The 20,808-nt window shown below is 45.0% G+C and overlaps 1 protein-coding gene across 1 annotated transcript in view; it reads left to right on the top strand.

The window, feature by feature from the left end:
- LOC147733673 (transient receptor potential cation channel subfamily M member 7-like) overlaps positions 1 to 20,808 on the top strand; it is a 1,613,265-nt gene that overhangs the window by 1,351,488 nt on the left and 240,969 nt on the right. The window contains exon 28 of the mRNA XM_086958251.1: positions 9,070 to 9,151. Within this exon, the coding sequence (XP_086814377.1) occupies positions 9,070 to 9,151 (82 nt within the window). The remainder of the gene's footprint in view (positions 1 to 9,069; positions 9,152 to 20,808) is intronic.

The raw sequence follows: 20,808 nt of genomic DNA, 5'->3' as shown, positions 1-20,808 counted from the left end.
CTATGGATGCCCAAACATCCCATGTTACAATCAGAATTACCAAAAAACCGATTACACCGGAGATGACATCACCTAGTAAGGTGCAGCAACTAACACCATCCTGCTTCTTACAAGACCAAGAAATGGATGAGGAACCGTTTACCCAGGCCACTAGTCCTTCGGAACTGGTACTTAAGTGCCAGAGTACCGACGAAGAGCAGGAAGTTGAGGAACCTGTGACTCCAGCTGTCAATACTCAGGTTCACACTAAAGTGACACCAATGGTGTGCCTGCCAGCATCCTTAGTTTCGGACTTGCGTTTCCTCATACAAGACTACAAGGAGCGGTTTCCAGTAAAGGCCACTCCTGTTGTTCCTCCAACCCCGCAGGTTACTGTGCCCGTTCCTGCGCCTGTGCCACGGCATAAGCCACCTCCGCTGGTACTTCCTAGGACGCAAGACCCAGCACAAGACCCCATCTCGTCCGATGACGATGAGAGGGACCATGAAGAAGGAGAAGTTCGCGACGATGACACAGACGCGGATGCCGACCAAGATTATATCACTCACTCTCCAGCCTCTCCGGAACCACAATCCTCGGAGTCTCCGCCCGCAGACATTGGAAGTTTTCATAACCTCATGGAAAGGGCAGCCAAAAGGTTCCATATGTCCATGGAAACACAGGAAACTGAATGTTTCCTCTATGATTTTAAGGAACCAACGAAGAAAACAACAAGGTCGATCCCGATCATTGATTACCTACTGAAACAGGGCAAACAACTCATGCAGTCTCCAGCTTCCCTGCAGGTTGTAGTACCCAGACTTGACAAAAAATATAAGGCTACATCTTCGGCTCCAGCATGCCTCACGGGTCACCCCAAGGCGGACTCCGTGGTCACTCAAGCGGCGCAGAAGAATTCGCGCAACCCTGCATCCCCCTTATCAACTCCACCTGATAAAGAAGGCAGGAAGCTGGACGCCGTAGGAAAACGCTTTTCCACTACATCTGCGACGACGGTGAAGATCGCCAACTCCATTGCTCTTCTGGGACGCTACAACCGTCAACTCTGGGCGGACATCGCGCCCTATCTTGCTGACCTTCCAGAGGATTCGAAATCGGAGGCGCACTCGCTTCTCCTCGAAGGCCAAACTTCGGCTTCAGAATTGATAGACTGTGCCATCGACGTAGCCATGACTGGCTTCAGACAGTTGGCAGGCGCCGCCGTTCTAAGACGTCAAGGTTGGCTTAAGGCCACCTCTTTCAGACAGGAGGTCCAAACCAAAATAATTGATATGCCTTATGACGGTGATCATCTTTTCGGCGAAAAGATCGATGAAGCCCTCACCGCCATCAAGAAGGACACCGATACGGCCAGAGCTCTGGGTACTCTACAGTCTCGTAATCAGTCCTTTCGTACCAACAGAGGAAGAGGACAATCCTCCTACAGGGGTTCCTACCAAAACAAGTCCTCTGACTCGTACTCACAGGGCAAGACGCAGTTCCAACAGCGTCAAAACCAGTCGGGACGCCAAACCTCCTACAACAAATCGTCCTACAGAGGGAAAGGACAGAAGAGACCCGCAGGCAATCGCCAATCTATCAATTGGCCAGCCCCTCCACCATCACATTCTTTACGGCTTGGAGGAAAACTCTCTTTTTACCTACAAAATTGGCGGCAAATAACAACGGACCGGTGGGTTCTACAACTTTTTCAATTCGGCCACTCACTGGAATTCCTCTCAAATCCCCCACCGACACCACCTGTCAAGCGCCCTCACAGACACCTAAGGCTGCTTCTCCAAGAAATAGCTTCCATGCTTCAAAAGGGCGCAATAGAAACAGTTCCTCACGCCCAGAAGGGGGAGGGGTTCTATTCCCACTTCTTCCTAATTCACAAAAAAGGCAAGAAATGGAGACCGATCCTCGACCTGAGGGCACTCAATGTGTTCCTAAAGAAACAGTTGTTCCGTATGGTCACGCTACAAGAGATCCTGGGACTTCTGGAATAAGGCGACTACATGACATCACTGGATCTCCAGGACGCCTATTATCACATCCCTATCCTCAAAGGACACAGGAAGTACCTCAGGTTCGCAGTCGCAGGAGTCCACTACCAATTCCGTGTCCTCCCGTTCGGCCTCAAATCTGCCCCACGGATCTTTACAAAATGCCTTTCTCCTGTCGCAGCCTTCCTTCGCCAGCAGGGACGCCAGGTCTTCCCATACCTGGACGACTGGCTGGTAAAGGCACCGTCGACAGCAGCCGCAGCCGCATCTTCCAGCGCCTGTCTGCATCTTTTCCGCCGATTAGGCCTGACCCTCAACAAAGAGAAGTCATCGCTGACACCAAACAAAGTCATCACTTTCCTTGGAGCGACCCTGGACACGGAACGTGCAAGAGCCTTCCCATCACAGGAGAGAAAATCGAAACTTATCTCCTTAGTCAAGTTTGTGGCATCCAAAAAGACTCTGACTGTCCGTATCTTCAAGTCGCTCCTCGGCATGATGTCGTCATGCATTCTGCTCATCCCGCACTGCCGCCTAAAAATGCGTCCCTTCAGGAAGAACTGACAAGGCAGTGGACACAAGCTGCGGGATCCTTCGAAGACTGCATACGAGTCACCCAACATATGGTCAACAATTTACAATGGTGGAGGTCGACCAAACACCTGTCGCAAGGACTGCCTTTCCTGCTTCCGGCACAACCACACATAGTCACCACGGACGCATCCTTGGAAGGCTGGGGTGCAGTCCTGCAAGAACTTCAGACCAACGGCAAATGGACGCCACAGGAATCCAAACTCCATATCAACATTCTGGAGCTAAGGGCAGTTTTCCTGGTGCTCCAATCGTTCCTCCCACGCATCCGAAACTCCCCAGTGCTAGTCAGGACAGACAACGCCACGACGATGCACTACCTGAACAAACAGGGAGGGACGTGTTCTCTCTCTCTCTCGAGAGAGAGAGAGAGAGAGAGAGAGAGAGAATCTCAAAGTCTGGAACTGGCTCCTCCAACATGGCATAACACTCAAAGCCGAATACGTTCCGGGCAAAGACAATGCCCTAGTGGACGCCCTGAGCAGAGAACAGTCTCTATCCCACGAATGGGAGCTGGATGCGGGAGCGATGGACTACATCTTCGCGAAGTGGGGAACACCACAGATAGACCTCTTTGCCACCAGGGAGAACGCCAAATGCCCAAGCTTCGCAAGCAGGCTTCCCCAACCAGGAACACTAGGGAATGCATTTTCCATAGCTTGGCAGAACGTGTTTGCTTACGCCTTTCCGCCATTCCCACTAATACCCAGAGTAATCAGGAAGATGAAATCGGAGCCCTGCACTCTGATCCTCATCGCCCCATCCTGGCCGAGGCAGCACTGGCACACGGAACTTCATCGTCTGTCTATCCAACCACCTCTTCGCCTACACAGTCATCCGACCCTGCTCACAATGTCTCAAGGACAGATTCTCCACCCGAACCTGGGCCCTCTGAAATTGTCAGCCTGGCTCCTGAATACCGCGAATTCAGCCACCTGAACATTCCGCAGGAGTGTAGAGATGTCCTGGCTAACGCTAGAGCTGACAGCACTAAAAAGACCTATTCTCTCAAATGGAAACGCTTCTGTGTCTGGTGTGCGAAAGAAGGTCTACACCCTTTCCATGTCACCCCACAGCAACTACTGCCATATTTACTACACCTGGCGCACTCAGGACTTGCCCATGCGTCCATCAAGGTTCACCTGGCAGCAATTTCTAGGTTCACTAGAACTTCTGAGGGTCCTTCCCTGTGGGCGGACAGGCTCATCAAACAATTCCTGAAGGGCCTTTTCAGGTCCTTTCCTAGACCAAAACCTGTCCCTCCGTCATGGCAACTCAACGTGGTCCTTCACCAATTGATGAAGCATCCCTTCGAGCCTATCCACAAATCGGATATTAAATTCCTGTCGTGGAAGACAGCCCTCCTACTGGCACTAACCTCAGCCAGAAGGGTCGGTGAATTGCAAGCCCTCTCCATCCAAGACCCTTTCTTACAATTCAAAGAGGACAGAGTCATCCTGCGTACTAACCCACGATTCATACCCAAAGTCCCATCGGACTTCCATCTAAATGAGCCCGTGGTTCTCAAATCGTTCTTTCCGAACCCATCTACTTCGGCTGAGAGAACACTGCATTCTTTAGACCTTAAGAGATGCCTCAAATTCTATCTTGACAGAACAAGGCAATTCAGGAAATCATCCCAACTCTTTGTCGCATTCAGCAGACCAAGGAAGGGCATGCCCTTAACAAAACAAAGTATATCAAGGTGGATCTCTTCAGCGATAACTCTCTGCCATGACAAGGCTGGGCGACCTCTGGACTCACGAGCCAAAGCCCATTCCACCAGAGCCATGTCCACGTCTGCGGCACTGTTTGCTGGAGTGCCACTCCTGGACATCTGTAGAACGGCGACATGGAAGTCCCCGCATACCTTCACCAGGCACTACTGCTTGGATGCTGAGCTGACGAAAGATGCAGCAGTGGGCAGAGCAGTGCTTCGCCATCTATTCCAATGAGGTGAGCCCTCCTACTTCCCGCCATCCATGCTTGGTATGCACATTTCTTTATTACTAGATACTGCATGACATTGTATGCTGTTGGTTTACAGTCACAAATGTTTCTTATCTGCAGATTTATGTTTACTGTACCAACACAGAATGTGCATATTGTATTGCTGGCTACTCTGATTCAGGCATGTGAATCTATGAAAGACACCCAAATACTGGATAAGAAATGCGTTACTTACCTGTAACTGCAGTTATCCAGTATTAGTGTCTTTCATAGATTCACATGCACCCTCCCGCCTCCCCTGGAAGGACTCACCTCTCTCTAACAGGTTTACACCTAACCAACTTGGTGCGTACGAAAATCTGAGAGACTGAGGCTCCTCACAGGAAGGTTCTAGAGGGAGGTAGTAGCTGATTGGTTGTTCCTTTTACTTTGGTCCTTTTTTACAAAAGGACACAGATAGGCTACCAAGGTGGGACCCTGGAGCCTGCTCTGTTTGGTCCTTCCTGCATAAGGATCTAGATAGGTCACTAAGGTGAGACCCTTAGGCCTATTCTCTTTAGGTATGTCTTAGGACATTACTTTTTTATATACCGGAGGCTCCCGTCTCGACGACGGGGAATGATTCAGGCATGTGAATCTATGAAAGACACTAATACTGGATAACTGCAGTTACAGGTAAGTAACGCATTTCTTACTATTTTCTCTGCTGAAAAATTCTAGTGGTATGAACACTACTACTGCCGCTCTGAAAGACATAATAAATGTGGTAGATGAGGACAAGGGTTTTCATTGCATCAGGTCGCCATTAAGTCTATATTTAAATGGTCATATATACTTAAAAACACACCTGAGGTTTTATGTGTCAAAATGAAAAATAAGTTGAACACACCATCGCTATCATCGTGTTCTTCTACAGTGCAAATACGCCCCTAAATCTACACTAATTTCCTGACCAATTTACCTTATGTACATACACTACCAGACCTATTATCAGTTTAAGTCCTGCTTGTTTACCATTAACAGTCTTGGGAAAGGCATTCTGTAGCACTTGGTTTAGATGTTCCTTTTTGCTAAGCCATGCTTGAACACTTAGCAATATTCATTATTGGATCTTATGATAATCTTGTCCATACAATTACAGTGGGCTTGCAACAAAATGAAACTTGCGTAAGAGTTTTAAGTATGTGGGAAGCCACAATTTAGTAGACATGGCTACCCAAGGACATATAAGAATCCGAAACAATACCTAGTATAAACTTTCTCCCAGTAATCTATTTTAAAACGGCTACCTTGTATTTGTTTGATCTCTCTGTGTTTGAGGGGGAGAACAACAGTAAAACTGTGAATTTAGAGGCATTAGGCGTAACCAGTTATTGTTCACCTGTGCATGGATTGTGATAAAAATGTCTGAAATTGTCTTGAAGAAGATGGAGTTGAATGTAGGATCTTCTCTTCTTTGTTCTTACTACTTAAGGTCAAGCTGGTCAATGAGTTTGTATATTCTTGCATTGACTTTTAAAATGTCATTTCTCAAGGCTTATCGGCAAGAACTATGAAAGTATTCAAAATAAGGATGGCCAGATAAATCTTTAGAGTATGGAAACCCGAAACCATTTCTGAAAATAATGTGAGCTGTTCACTGGCTGCTTATAAATAAGGCCATCTTAAAATCACAATTGTTCATACTAATCAACCTCATTGATTAGCTGTTAGCTTCTGTAAATATCAGTCAGAATAAATTTCAGTCAGCCTCTCAAACAATGTAAGTCTCCAAATGTAGTCAAACTAAATGGGGAAAGCAATCGTTCAGAGTATGTGAATCCACTTGGTGGCATAAACATCCTCTCTTGTTGAAAAGAGGACAGAATTTGCTTAAGTTTAAAAAAAAACCTAAAAACATGTCTGTTCAATCAATCTATTTTGATGTGCAGTATATTGCTCTTTCTGGAGTGTGGTCTCACTTAACCGATTGCGGTACAGCTCGAAAGGACCTTGTTCTGGTGTGTTAGTTGTACTTTAAAACATACAGCAAGATTGGCATAGCATCTGTTGTTCAAGAAGGCATAAAACCACCCAAGAGCAACTTGCCACCACTTTCTTAGCCAAAAAGGATTTTGTGTCTGTGGTGTCAAACGCAGCAGACGCTTTTAATATTGTGATCATGGTTGCCTCATTGTCATCCAGAGCTGACTCTTTTGCCTATTTTGGGTGAAAACCTGGTTGTAAATTGCCACAATGCACATTGACCTGAAAATATCCTTGCAGCTATGAAGTAGCCCCCTTATTAAGATTATGTAATGGAAATGTTTGTCATTCTTTCAATTCTTGGGATGAAGAAAACCTTTTTTAACTATGGGTAGTCTTGGATTATTTTAAGCCTCTTTGATAGAAAATAAGTGATTATAGGCCTTGTCGAAGTCCATGATAATCGATGAAGGGCATGACTGTCCTACACAGTTAGTGATATACATATTTCTAATAATAGTCGTGACTTCATCTTGTGGAAGGTCCTTAAAGTCAGATAGTGAAATGGTATTAAACAGGATGTGGCGTATCTGCTAGAGCTGTCTTCTCAGGAGCTGTGGATTCGGGTTCAAGTCTCTGCGTCGGCTCAACATCTTCTGTTCCTTGGCAAATCACTTAATCTCCCCATGCCTAAAGGCAGTGTCTGGATACCCTCACTTGTCATAAGGCACGCTATATAAATCATCACATTTATTTTATAATTTAATAATATTGGTGTTGTAACCAGGCAGGAGAGTTAACAAACTGATGTGAACTTAAATTCCTCTCTTGTAAACTGTGCCCTGCTTAATTAGTTCATTGTTTCCCTGAACGTGTGATTGATCCTCTGGACGCAAAGCATTGGATTGACTCAGCAGAGTACCATCAGGATCCGGTGCTCCTAATGCAGTACTACAATATTTGAACAGCGGATAAGAAAAACTTTACATATTTCTGTGCGTACTATCTGCTAATGGAAGTTATTTCTATCCTGTGAGTAACTTTCTTATACCCTGCTGCTTTTTTCAGTCCATCCTCCCAGGGAAACTGGGAGCCTGTGCTTTGCTCTCTCCAACCCAGCAACGCAGCTGGGTTGGAGAGAGCTTCAGTACGCATCGCGGTTTGGCCGGCTTGAGACGGCCGGCCAGACCGTCATGAGCACTGATACCAGTGCATACCACTGCCCGTGGGATGTGGCATGTTATCCCCCTAGCCCCGCCCCCAAGACTCAGAAAACAAAATAAAACAATAATACACCCAGGTTTATTATTGTTTTATTTTTCTTTTTATATGCTGCTGGAAGGGGGGCGATGCTCCTTTGCCATAGAGGAGGAGCCACCCCTGGTAGCACTTCTTCTGATGGTTTCTTCTGCCAACAGTATTGGATTTTCCACATCTTGATTTTGATCGCCTTAATTTTCAATTAATATTGTTTTACAAAATTTTGTAGCGCAGTTTCCTCAACATGAGGTAATTATGCTTTGGTGCAGACCTCTACAGTGGCACAAAAGACCGTAAAGTGACCCCTTGAAGTAATTTGGCATTTAAACATTAGACCAGTCATACCCCTGGTTAAAAGATTTATGTGTTTTCAATATTTCAGAAGGACACCCTTCTTATGTCCTCTCTGCCCTTTCCCTTCAGGCTAAAAAAGAACGCCCATCTTACTTTTCACCACTAAAGAGCTTGGGGAAATGTTGGATGCCAACTGTTTGTGGTGTAACATTTGCTACCAAAGCCAATTGTAATAAAAGCCATTTCTGATCAAAAGCAGTGTAAGAAAAATCTAACTGATTTCTTTGTACTATGCAAGGGATCTTCTAACCAAGGTTTAAAGTGCCCAGCTAAAACCATTGTTCCACCCGCAGACGTGAACATGAGGAGGAGGCTGGCCAGCTCTCCCCCTGTGAATGGTGATGGGGTGAGAAAGGATCATACTGGAAGACGTGGTTTCAGCCTGGTACCAGGACATACCCAGGGATAGGTGATGGATAATGCCCCCCAAAGCCAGCCATGCCCGTGGTTAAATCAGATGGTGGAGTGCGGGCAAAGTGCCCTGGAGGTCTGGCACCAGAGCTGTGGAAAGAGATGAAAGCTATGAGTGGCTACGTCTTTTAGGGAACCCTTTCCTGTCCCCTGTACCCTAAGGCTTCCAGACCAAGCATGGCTGGTATGCTTCCCTGACTGGGGAAGTGGATAAGGGCTTACCCTCTTCGGTCTCCGACCACACACACAGTATAGGAGAGTGGTGAGTGACGTATGCATTCATGTACCTTGGTTGTTTCTGAGCCTCTGGTGACTCTTCTTTGTCCCATACGCCACCAATAACCGGTGGGCGTCTGTGCCCCAGCGGTGCTCAGCTCACTGTGGATTCCTGCGTGTTGTGAACGAGGGGGAAGGGTGAGCGCCAACAGCAGTGTGCCTAGCTGAGAGCTGTTTCTGGTCCACCCTGATGGGACAGAGGTGGGTGCAGTCTCTTGGTATGTTAGTTCTTGAATGTTTTACTTTTTAAACTAATATTTCCACAAATTCTGTGCAGGATGAACTAAACACCCTCTGTGAAACGCGAGACACAGGAACATTGGCTAAAAGGACGGATCTTCAGCAGAAATCTCTGCCAGGTAAGACTGAGAAAGGTCAGTTTTTAACTTGGAAGACTCGCTTTTATGTATTATTTGGAGTGAAGATAGTGCAAATATGCGTTTTTTTAAATGTACAAATGTTGAGATCCTACCCGCGGGTGTGCTCTGTGAGCAGCTGTTCAGTAACCAATGCAGCAAAGACGTGACATAACGCGTTTTGACCTCGAATCTTAGCGACCGTGGCCCCCGCCCAACTTTAAAGTATTTGTGATTTGTAATGCATGAAAATGTGGAATGTAAATTCATTGCAATGTGTTGTTATTGTGTTGTCCATTTAGTATTAATCGTGTCCACCAACATTCTGCATCGTTCTTCTTAACATAAGCTTCGTGTCTGCAGAAATATTCATTTCATGATGAAAACATGTTTGGAAATGTTATTCACGATCATGCTCCTTTCCCGTTGAAGCAAACTTGCTAAACCAGAGTAAGACTTGTCACCCCCTGCTCCCCCCTCCTCCCCCATGCTTTCCTCCAGCCCTTTGATGTGCTGGGTCTGCCGCATCCTTCTCTCCTCTGTTCCATTTCAGGAAACCATGAGCTTCATATTCGCAAAGGACAAAATACATGAATATTATTAAATATAATTATTTTAATATTAATATTATAATTATTAAATCTAGCTTTTTAGACAGATATTGACTATATAAACACACGTCTCGGGAGAGTTTCACAACAAATATAAGCAAAACTTAAAAAGCAATTATCATTCAGCATGACCTGTTTAAAGAATAATATGCTTAAATAATCCTGGTCTCTGCACACCCTCTGTTTCGCAATCCGTCTTGTAATGTAACCTATATCTTTGCGAAATGTCCATTCGAAGGGCGTCTCAGAACCATCTGAATATTAATTAGGCAGGTCGTTATTTGTAACTCGCTACGATTGGCTACCAACACAGCAATCAATCAGCAAACCACCATCCCTCAGTTTGAATTCCCAAAAGGGATTAACATTTTTTTTTTTATTATGCAACTCGTGTTCCTTGAAGGAAACTCTGCTTAAAAAAGTCCTTTTGGGAAAACGTCATGGGGAGCAGGTAGTGGTCCCACAGATCACTGCTTACACCCTAAGAAGCAAACAGGAAGGGGCGCTTATTTTACACCCTTCCTAATTACGGTCTTGTATAGGTAGGTAAATTCATTTTGCAAGTCGAAAATGTCTTCATAACTCACAAAGGGGATGGGTTTCAAACCTACCAAAAACACCATTTTGCTGTTTCACACCCTGGGAGTTCTGCAATCACAAAATAGCTTTGTCCATGAAGTCCAAGATCTGTAGCTGAAATGACAAAGTAAATCCAACAGTGGTTGGTAATGTAGGGTTAGTAGGGGTTGTGGCTGGTCTCGAAGCTTTGAATTTTTTCCTTCTGTGTGTAAAGGGAGTGGGTAGAAGGTCTGAGTAAGGTTAGCAGTGTAGCAGTCCCGCTGGCATTATTTGTGACTTAGTCTGACAAATCTAGTCTGACAGCCTAGAATGCCCAGGGGTGAAAACAACTGATTCATTCACCAGTAACTAGGGTGAGTTCAAGCTGGTGCTTTTTGTAGGAGGATACCAGTACCCTTCCTTCAGGAAGCAAACCAATTGGGGAAGCACTTTCTTAAAGCAGTACCTTGTGTCCCTCTCATGCTTAGTGTGGTAGGAGCCCCAAGCCCTGTCGGAGCTGTAAATCACCGCTGCTGAGCGGTGGGCTGCGAAAACCTAGTTTTTGATGGGCTGCCAGGATATTTCTAGGCACTATGGGATGAAAGGGACTTCTGTGAGAGGCTGGTGAATGGCAGCAGGTACGATAGATAAATGTCATGTGAGTGTGAAGCCAGTGCTTATGAAGAAGCTCATTGTGCTCCAGGGCCGAATTTGGGTAGAGGGTATATGGGCCCACAATTGAGTAATGGTTGTAAGAAGCAGGATCCCCCGCAAGGTCCTAGAAATGCAGCGACCTAGGAAGCATGCTGGAGACAATGTATAGGGACTGCACAGCTTCTAGTCAGGAAGTAAATTAAGGTATAATATGACTCTCTTAGGGTTAAATATATTTGACTAAATGTAAGAGCAACGGAGGCAGTCCCAGAGGTGAACTCAAAGTTCACTTAAACTAAACAGAAGAGGATGAGTACCATATCTGTTGGATCTATGCCTCTATCTGGACACATGTGATGAAGATCTGCATGGGAGGTCTCAGAAAGAGGGAAGTCTCTTTCTTTGGAATACCGTAGGTAACTTAATAAGGTGAACTTCCACCCTCTAGCAGGAACCAGGGGGTGGCAAGGTATAACATGAAGAAGGATTGAAGGAGTATTATCCATTGTCCTATGATGGAATGGAAGGGACTGAAAGGTATGTAACAGCTTTTAAACTTGTGACCGGTGGAGTAGGTGGATGTCATGATTCCTTTGAAATATGGTTTAAGTACAATAAATTAAACCTGGCACAATGCACACTGTTTCATATGGAGGTGTCCTGGAGAGGTCATGGTTAATTGGCAAAACAAAGATGACTTTGCCTATCTCAAAATCTTCATAGTTAGCACTGTGTAGGCAGTTTTGGAAAATTTAAGTGCCTTGGGATGGCAACACATGATTACAGATTATATTCTGGATATCCAATACCACTGGTACTTGAGAGCGGCTTTGTTTATTAATCATTCATGTCTCTGATCCCCACCTTTTGTTACCAACTGCATTATCATGTCACTGCCTAATACATAGGCAACAAGGGGGATAGTCTAGCCCTCTGCTGCGTCAGAGCTGAATTACCAGTTATATGAACCCCACATTTCTTCAGTAGAATATGCAAACACATTTTCCGGGATACCAGATGCTCACGGCAGCGTGACAACATAAGTGCCAATTCATTTGGATAAATAGAAATGCAGTTATCCTTATTCTTAATGTTCTTAGTTTGCTTCATCTTTGACGCCTTCGGATCTGCTCCAGGTACACCATGAGTAGCAGCTGTGATTGAGTGTGGTGGAATTGATGGGTGCTGGGTGTTCTTTTCCAACTGGCTCATGCTGAGAGAGTCCGTATTCTAATTTGGATTGTTTGGGTTCGGATGTTTGTTGTATTCCTTCAGCGGTTTCTTCTTTGCCTGAATCGCTGCAGGATGTGATTTTTGGAGCTCCAAGAACAGATTACTTGTTTCCAAGAACACTTCATCAGGATTGTGGAAGAGGTGGTGGCATGTGCCTCAAGAGTCTATGTGGAGCGGAAGCCACCTGCTCATTGATGGAATGTGAGGCTCTGGCTTGGTGGGGGCATAAACCATTTTTGCAGCAAACTATGGGGCATGCAGTTTAAACTACTGGTGGCAGTGTTCACCACCAATGTTTCTCTGGTGCCGTATAGAGTACATACAAGGTGTTAACAAGCATTTGCAATGCAACAGGTCTCGCATTAGGAAAGTTTGAGCTATTGGTATTGTAAATGACAAATATTTTATTTATGTGTTGGTTTTAAAAATAGCTAAATTAATAGCTTTGGCATTTACAATGCCAATAGTTTTAATTTTCGCAAATGTGACACCTATAGCATTTGTAATGCAATATGTGTTGTATTAGGGCAGGCAGAGCGAACACCAAGTGATGTAAGATTATTGTACAAGGGCTAGAGATGAGCAAGTGGATTGCCAAACCATATCACTAACTATACACAGTAAGCTCATAAAACATTCTACATGTGTAAAAGTTATTTTAATACAGAAAGCATAATTCTTTAATTCCTTTAAAAATAGAGGAAACTGACTTCACACTGCTTGCTGCTTACGAACTAAATATGGAACAAACTTGGCAGTCCCTCAAATTGAGAATCATCTTTCATATCTGAAAAATTTACAACATATATTATCTGTCTTTCCAATCATGTTCAAACAACAAAAAAGGGAAACATTATTTTGGTCTATGTTTGCCCTAGTTCAACTCTCCACCTTACATTTGCCGAAGAAAAGGTTAAAATGAATTTGCCTTTTTGCTGCAGCAGTGCATTTTCTTTTCTAATGTGGATGTAAGAGCACTTCCGGGTACCCAACTCCATGACGAGCTTAAGTCCCGCATCATCAAGGATAGTACATGTTTGCAGTATAATAACCCTGCTAGACGAACAATTATTTTCCTTTCAGTAACGTGATAATGTTGTTGCTTTGCTGAACTCTGGGTTTTCCAAAGAGGCGAGCCGGCTCTGATTATGAGGCCTCATTATCTAATTTTTTACGGGACCCGTTTTTAGGTCCTTTGTGAGTGCCCACCTCGCATATATAATTATATTTTAATTTGAGGGTGCCTACCCCTCTTGCCCCCGAAAGAAATCGCCGCCGCAGCCCTGCTCCGTGAAAACCGGAAGTCAGGCACTTTTGGCCGAGACGGGGCGGGGCCTGCAATCCGGCAGCAAGTCCCGCCCGCCGCCGCCGAGGAAGAAGTGAAGCCGACCGACTGATGGCCTCTCCGCAGCCCGGGGCTCCCATGAGTTGAGGAGAGTCCCGGGGCTGCCAACAGCAGAACAGCCAGAGTGTTCCGGGGCAGAGTGTTGCGGGGCTCCCAGGTGCTGGAGGGAGCCCCGGAAGTGAAGTCCTGCCCCCTGGTGCCGCGACGAGACTGCCGCAGAGAGGAGCCCGATCCCCAGCAACAGCCCGTGAGTGCCCGACCAGCGCTGCAGAGGAAACACGGAACACGCCGAAAGAGCCCAGTGAGTGGGAGGGGAGGGGGGTGTACGCGCGTGTGTCTGTGTGTGTTCGAATGTGTCTGTGTGTGTGCGCGCGTGGGTCTGCGTGTGTGTATGCAGTGTGTGTGTGTGCCTGTGTATGGCTGTGTATGTGCGCATGCGTGAGTGTGGAGTGTGTTTGCGCATGGGAATGAGGCACGAGAGGGGCACGGCGCCGTGCGCGCCCACGAGGTGAAATCTGCGCTCTGCGCTCATGCACCCTCTTGTGTCCACATTTCCAAATACGGGTAACATTAGTTGTCTTGCTGACACCATTCAATGCTTTCGCATTAAATGCTAGGTCAGCTCGACCTAAAAAGGTCATTGCAGATTGTTATCAAGACTTACATTTAAATCCTCAACGTAAGGATGAATAAGTCATGGTGTGTGCCCTTATGGTGTTACCTAAGGTGGGTCTTGTAGTCTGAGTGTTTGAAGGTTTCGAAGGAGTAGGAAGTACTGAACACATTTTCTCAGTATATCAGATGTGGTTAGCTCAAGGTGAAGGATGCTGACAGTGAGGTAGTTGTTTCCAGTATGTAGTGGAAGAACATTTGTTAGACAATGGACTGATGACAAAGGCTGAGTTGTTAGAGGTTCTTTTGGATCTTTCAGGGAAGCTGTTGGAATCTGCCCATGAGGGTCACAAAGGCATGTGAGCTATGAAGGGTAGGCTCCCGCAGTGTATCTGGTGGTCTGGTTTGGACAAAAGTATGGAGCAATGTTAGTGTGTTCTTTGTGTTACCAGTGACTAGTCAGAACAGACTGTGCTTAGCCCAGTAGAATTAGCCCCTGTACCTGACGAGGAGAGCTCGGACTGAGCTCAGACTGTATATCATCAGTCTTTTGAATGTGCTGCATGATGCCATAAAGTATGGTATTGTCACTGTAGTTGTTATTATAGTTGGTCAGAGGTCACGTTGGTGTCATACACCTTTTGATGGATACATCTAACCTCAGATTCTTCACTCGTGAGTATTCTCCAGGCATCAGACTTGATCCAGAGAGTTTGAAGCAGTACTCCTGCGTGCTGGTAGGTGGCATTGTTAAGCAACGCACAACCTTGTTCTGCTACAAAAGTGATAAATGAAGTAGCACATAAACACCAATAGTAAGTGTTGATGTTGGTGCCTTTTTTTCCACCCCTTTGGACGTGGATCCCAAGCTACTCGTTGGTCTATTCATGACCATTTTTCGAAATTGTACAGGCTTGCAAGGTAAGATGTTACTTACTAAGACAACAGATGCAAGCCAAGTAGGGGCTGCCACAAACCAATGTCTGCAACAACTCCCACACACTGTCTATGGTTCCTCCGTAACGTATGACAATTGTGTCCAAAAGAATCCGGAGGACATATGGGCCCGCAAGGTGAAGCTGTATGTAACCAAACATCGGAAGAGTTCCCACCATGACTGGTTAATATGACTGAAGGTCCCTTTTCAGCTCCCAATGTCATTCCCATAGTAGATCATGATTTTGTCAAAGTTTTCAGGCAAGTCCAAGAAGAAGCACAAGAAATCAAAATGTGATTATGCCCTTTCCTGCCATTCTTGAACACCAGAGAGGGAACAAAATTAGCGCATGCCACCCGGTATTGCTTCCAATCTCCATCAGAACTGATTCCGAGTCTGGTCCTAATGCACCCCAAATCTCTGACTCTATCAATGATGTTGCAGCAAGTGGAAGCCTTCAGAGAAGCATGCTTTTTCAGCACTTTATTGGCTCCCTTTTGCATGCCTTCAGGCCCCACGGATCCACAGAGGCCATCAGTCAGATTTTTGCCAGTGTCTCTGTCCTCAGTGTCATCTGTTTCCCTCAAAGCTGCTTTGTGTTCAACACCAGCTTTAGTGCTGACTTCAGTCCTGGCACCACCCACTGCCCCAGCTCCCTTTACATGAATGCTTGTTTCTGCTCCATTGGCACCAGAGGATGATTTACAGCCCTTTGTGCCTTCCAAATCCAGGCTGAATCCAACCAAATGAGGCTATGCCCTGCTCCCACAGGAACGCAAGCAGGCAGTAACCCTTATGATTCTGATATCGTGCCCTGACCACATGGTAATGCTCAGGCTTTACACAATTTTTGGCATTGACTCAGACAATGCAGTTTTGATGAAGGGGATGATTTTGTTCCCCAGTGTGATGAGGACATTTGGTAGGAGGAATTGCTGGATACCAGTGACCTGGCTACTTCTCCAGATACTACCCATTTCTATTTCCTGCCCTGTCTCAGAAGAAAGTACCTCTTTTGTTGTAATTATGATGAAGGCAGCAGAAATACTAAAACTACAGCTCCCTACTATGGAGGTAAAGACTAATGTTCTGACAGAGGTACTCCAGCTTGGTCAAGTGCCTACAAACCCTCTATTACCAATACTATTTAATAAGGTCCTCACGGAGGACACCACTTTGGGTACTTGGATGACACCATTTTCAGGCTCACTAGTGAACAGGCTTGTTGGTTAGTGTCATAGACCAGCCTCAGGCAACCTTGGCTTCTTACACATTATCCCACACCAGAGAGTTTGGTGGCAAGACCTTCCACACCACCCTGCCTCCTCATGAGTCTAAAAGAACTGACACATTTAGCTAAAGCATCTTTTCCTCCACAAGCCTTGCTCTGTAATCCGTGAATGCCTTTTGCCCCTCTGCTCCCATGCTGTATAGGACACGGTGGCCCAAGCAGTTCTGGGCATCCTCTGGGTGTTCCTAACTCTAGCTGTCCAGGATGGATCCTGCCTCATCAGCATTTTTACGCATTAGATTTCCCAAGAAGGCTCTCTTAGAGATGCATTCCACCGAGGGTGGTGATTGAGACGTCTGCATGCCTTCCCACTTCTACCTTTCCTGCACTGAGTTCTGAAGAAAATCAGGAGCAATCGCGTCCAAGTCATACTAGTGGCACTGGGTTGGGATAGTAGAGGGTGATACCTGAACTTTTAGGCAGTAGCATCTATCCTTCGATCAAGTTACCTCTTTGGGAGCAGCACAAGTGTGGAGTGCTGCACCCATGTCAGCATAAGCTGCACATCCATGCTTGCTGATTGAGCAGTGACATTTGATCTCATTTGACCTTCCTCCTGAAGTTGTTGTTATCTTGGTGGCAGGATGTTCTTCTACAAAACTGGTGCATGTGGGACAAATTTGTGGCTTGGTGCAGCACCCAACAAATTAAGCAACTGTAAATTATGCTTTATCACTTGTTTTGTCTGTGGCCCAGCAAAGACTTGCTTTTGGCACGGTAAAGGCTATTTGTCACTTTCTTCTGCTTTTTTGCTGTTGTCTGATCAGTATTATTTACTTAAATCACCTGTTGAGATTTTTGAAAGGGTTGGAACGTTTATTTCTTCCTTTGTGATGCCAGAACAAGGCTTGAATTGAATTCGAATTTTTGGGAGTCCTTTTGAGCCAATGCACCATTAAGATTTCCATCATCAGAAATGATCTATCTCATCAACATAACTGGCTAAGCATGTGCGTGAGCTACAGGCTCTCTCTGTCAAACCACCTTATACACCTTTCTTTCCAGATAAGTTGTCGAAAGTGGTCACTCCATTTGATGTCAAATAGGCTATCACCCAAACCCCATTCTTTGCCCCAACAAACCTCTTTAAGGAGAAAAAGAGACTTAATTGTTTCGACCCCAATAGGCCACTAAGTTTTAACATAGATCATACCAAAGACCATCGGGTGGACGATCAGCTCTTTCTGGGCTTGGCAGGGCCAAAGAAGGGCAAGGCCGTCCAAAGACAGACCATCTCCTGATTGATTTCTGCATAAAACTCTACTTTGCACTGGCAAGGAAGCAGCCTCCAGAAGGCTTATGGACTCATTCCACCATAGTTAAGACTGCTACCACCGTGCTAGCACGTGGAGTACCTGTCCTAGACTTTGTCAAGTAGCTATATAGGCATCCGTACATTCGTTTAGGTAGCACTAATGCCTCAACAGTCAGGTTTGTCAAGAAGGGCATTTTGCTCACTTAGTCTAGAAGGAGTTTTTGATTTGAGGCAGTTCACATGTACCTGGGGAGGTACTGCTTTGGTATCTATTCAGAAGATGAGGAATACGCAGTTAGAAGTGCCCATCAGAAGAACAAGTTACTTATCTTCTGTAACAACCTTTCTGGTGGATACTCTATTTAATTGTGGACCCTCACTGATTCCAGGCATCCCATTCTTGGAACTGGATTTTTTTCAATCTGAAAAGTTCTCAGTCTAGAGATCTCTACACTGGTCATGCCAATCTGCCTATGGTTTCTGGGTCTGAGGCCGCATGCAACCTAAGAAAGCAACTGATGTCAGCTCACATGGTTGAAGCTTACATTCATCACCACTTGTCACTTTAGGAGCGGAACAATGCTGGAGTAGAGGTGCATTATGCCATCTATCGGCATGCAGGTCTATTCAAAACAGGATAGTTTTATTATGTTCTTTTTGTAGATGAGTTTAACCATTGAACATTCCCAAGTAGGAGGAACTTCACTAGTCCAAACCTCATTTTAAGAGAGGGAGACACACATCCAAAATGTCAGTTGGAGAAACCGGTCAATAACTGCATGTCTGAAAAACGAGGTGAAGTTTGATTGATTTGATTTGATTTGATTTGATTTTTAAATTTGTATAGCGCGCGAATGCCAAAAGGCGTCTTGGCGCTGAGATTCCCACTGACTCCTAAGTATGTAGTTAGGGCTGTTTAGCAAAAAGCCATGTCTTGACTCCCTTTCTAAAGGTTTTCAGGGATGGGCTGTTTTTTAATTCCAGCGGTAATTGGTTCCACATCTTTGCTGTCTGCACTATGAAGCTTCTGCCTCCCCAGTTTGTTCTTCTGTATCTGGGTAGTTTTATGAGTTTCCTTTGTCCAGATCTCAGAAGTCTATTTGGCTCATACAGTTGTAGGTGTGTTTTTAGAAATTTTGATCCCGTTCCATTTATTGCCTTGTATGCCAAGCATAGTGACTTGAAATCTATCCTACTTGCAATTGGGAGCCAGTGTAAGCTCTTAAGTTTGTGGCTTACTCTTTCATACTTTGGGATTTCCAGTATCAGCCTTGCTGCTGCATTCTGCAGGCGTTGTAATTTAAGTAGAATTTTCTTCCTTGCTCCAACATATAGACCATTTCCATAATCCAATCTGGATAAGGCCAATGCCGTCACCACCGTTTTCCGAGAGTCATGTGGTATGTAAGGTAATATTTTTCTTATCATTTTCAGGATGTACCAGAGTGATGAAGCTAGTTTGCTTGCTTGTGCGTCAAAAGAGAGGTTGGTATCTAGCATTATTCCTAGGTTTTTTACCTTTTCCGACGAATCTGGGCATCTTCCCATATCTGTGGGCCACCATAAATGTGACCATATGTTTGTGTCGCCACCTAGTATCAGTACTTCACTCTTATCGCCGTTTAATTTTAGACAATTCGTTTGCATCCATTGGCTGATTTTTGTCATGCAGCATTGGAATTTTGCTGCTGTGTCTTGTACCTCTTTGTTTATCGACACCACAATTTGGGTGTCGTCGGCGTAGGATATAGGGGTGAATCCCTCGTTCCTTATTATCTGCGCTAGTGGGGCTACATATAAATTAAAAAGCGTGGGGCTCATCGATGATCCCTGCGGAACTCCGCATGGCAAGCTGAACAGATTAGACTTTGCTTCTCCAGATTCAACTGAGAATGTTCTATTTTCCAAATATGAGGCTATAAGAGCACAGGTTGACTCATGAATGTTTGCTGTTTTTAGCCGTGTTATGAGGATTTCATGGCTAACCGTATCGAAGGCCGCCGATAGGTCAAGTAATATCAGTGCGGCCTTCGATCCGTTATCCATTATTGTCCTGAGTTCCTCCACTGCTGTGATCAAGGCCGTCTCCGTGCCATGCTCCGCCCTAAAACCAAATTGTGAATGGTCCAGCCAGTCTCCGTCCATCAGATGTTGTGATAGTTGTTTGTTTAGTAATTTTTCCAAAATTTTAGCGGCAAAAGGGATCCTGGCTATTGGTCTATAGCTGTTGGGATTTTCGCCGTCCAGATTAGGTTTTTTTAGCAGTGGCCTAATGGATATCATTTTCCATTCGTCAGGGAAGGTGTTGGTCATGATAATTTTGAAGAATAGTTTTTCCAACACCAGGCTTAGTTCTATGGAGCACGCCTGCATTATTCGGGGTGGGCAGGGGTCTGTTGGACTACCTGAGTTACAGGTGAGGATTTCTTTCTGTATCTGATCACCTGTAGGGGGTGTGAAACTAAAGGCTGGGATTCGGTCATGTTGAGTTCCTAATTTAACTGAGTGAGATATATCTTTTTCCAGATTTTCACTGTTCTGATTTTTAAAAGAGTTGTATACTGATGAGACCTTGCTAACAAAGAAGTCTCCAAGTATATTGCAAAAATCCGATGACAGTGCTTCCTGATTATTGTTTTCAAACTTTGAAAGTTTTTTGACAGTGTCAAAAAGAGTTTTGCTGCAGTTTTTTGACTCATTAATTTTATTAGTGAAGTATCTACCTTTTTCTTCAATTATTAATTTTTTATAATCATTTAAGGTGACATTATATTCTTGTCTGAGGTGGGTGTCGTATTTAGCTCTCCATTTTTTCTCTGCTCTTCTGCAGATTTGTTTTTGTGTTCTTAGCGCATCTGAGAACCAGGGTTGTGATGGGGTTTTTCTTTTCACAGTTACCTTTTTTTGAGGGACAGCCAAATTGACTGCCTTGTCTATCCACTCATTAAATTGTTTACAGGCTGTATTACAGTTATCGTCCAATGTAGGGTAGGATGTTCGGAGTTTCTCCTTGAACGCCTGATTGTCAATTTTTGACCAGTCCTGATATGTTACCTGCCTAATAGTATCCACTGGTCTTCCCGTCTCCATTTTAACTTCTAGCGTAAAAATTACTATTTTATGATCTGTCCATGGGATAGGGAGAGTCTCTACATTGTGTATGT

Source organism: Lissotriton vulgaris, chromosome 2_1 (assembly GCF_964263255.1).
Source record: "Lissotriton vulgaris chromosome 2_1, aLisVul1.2, whole genome shotgun sequence".
NCBI lineage: Eukaryota > Metazoa > Chordata > Amphibia > Caudata > Salamandridae > Lissotriton > Lissotriton vulgaris.
Note: the sequence above shows the minus strand (reverse complement) of the source record. Positions and strands in the feature narration are given on the sequence as shown.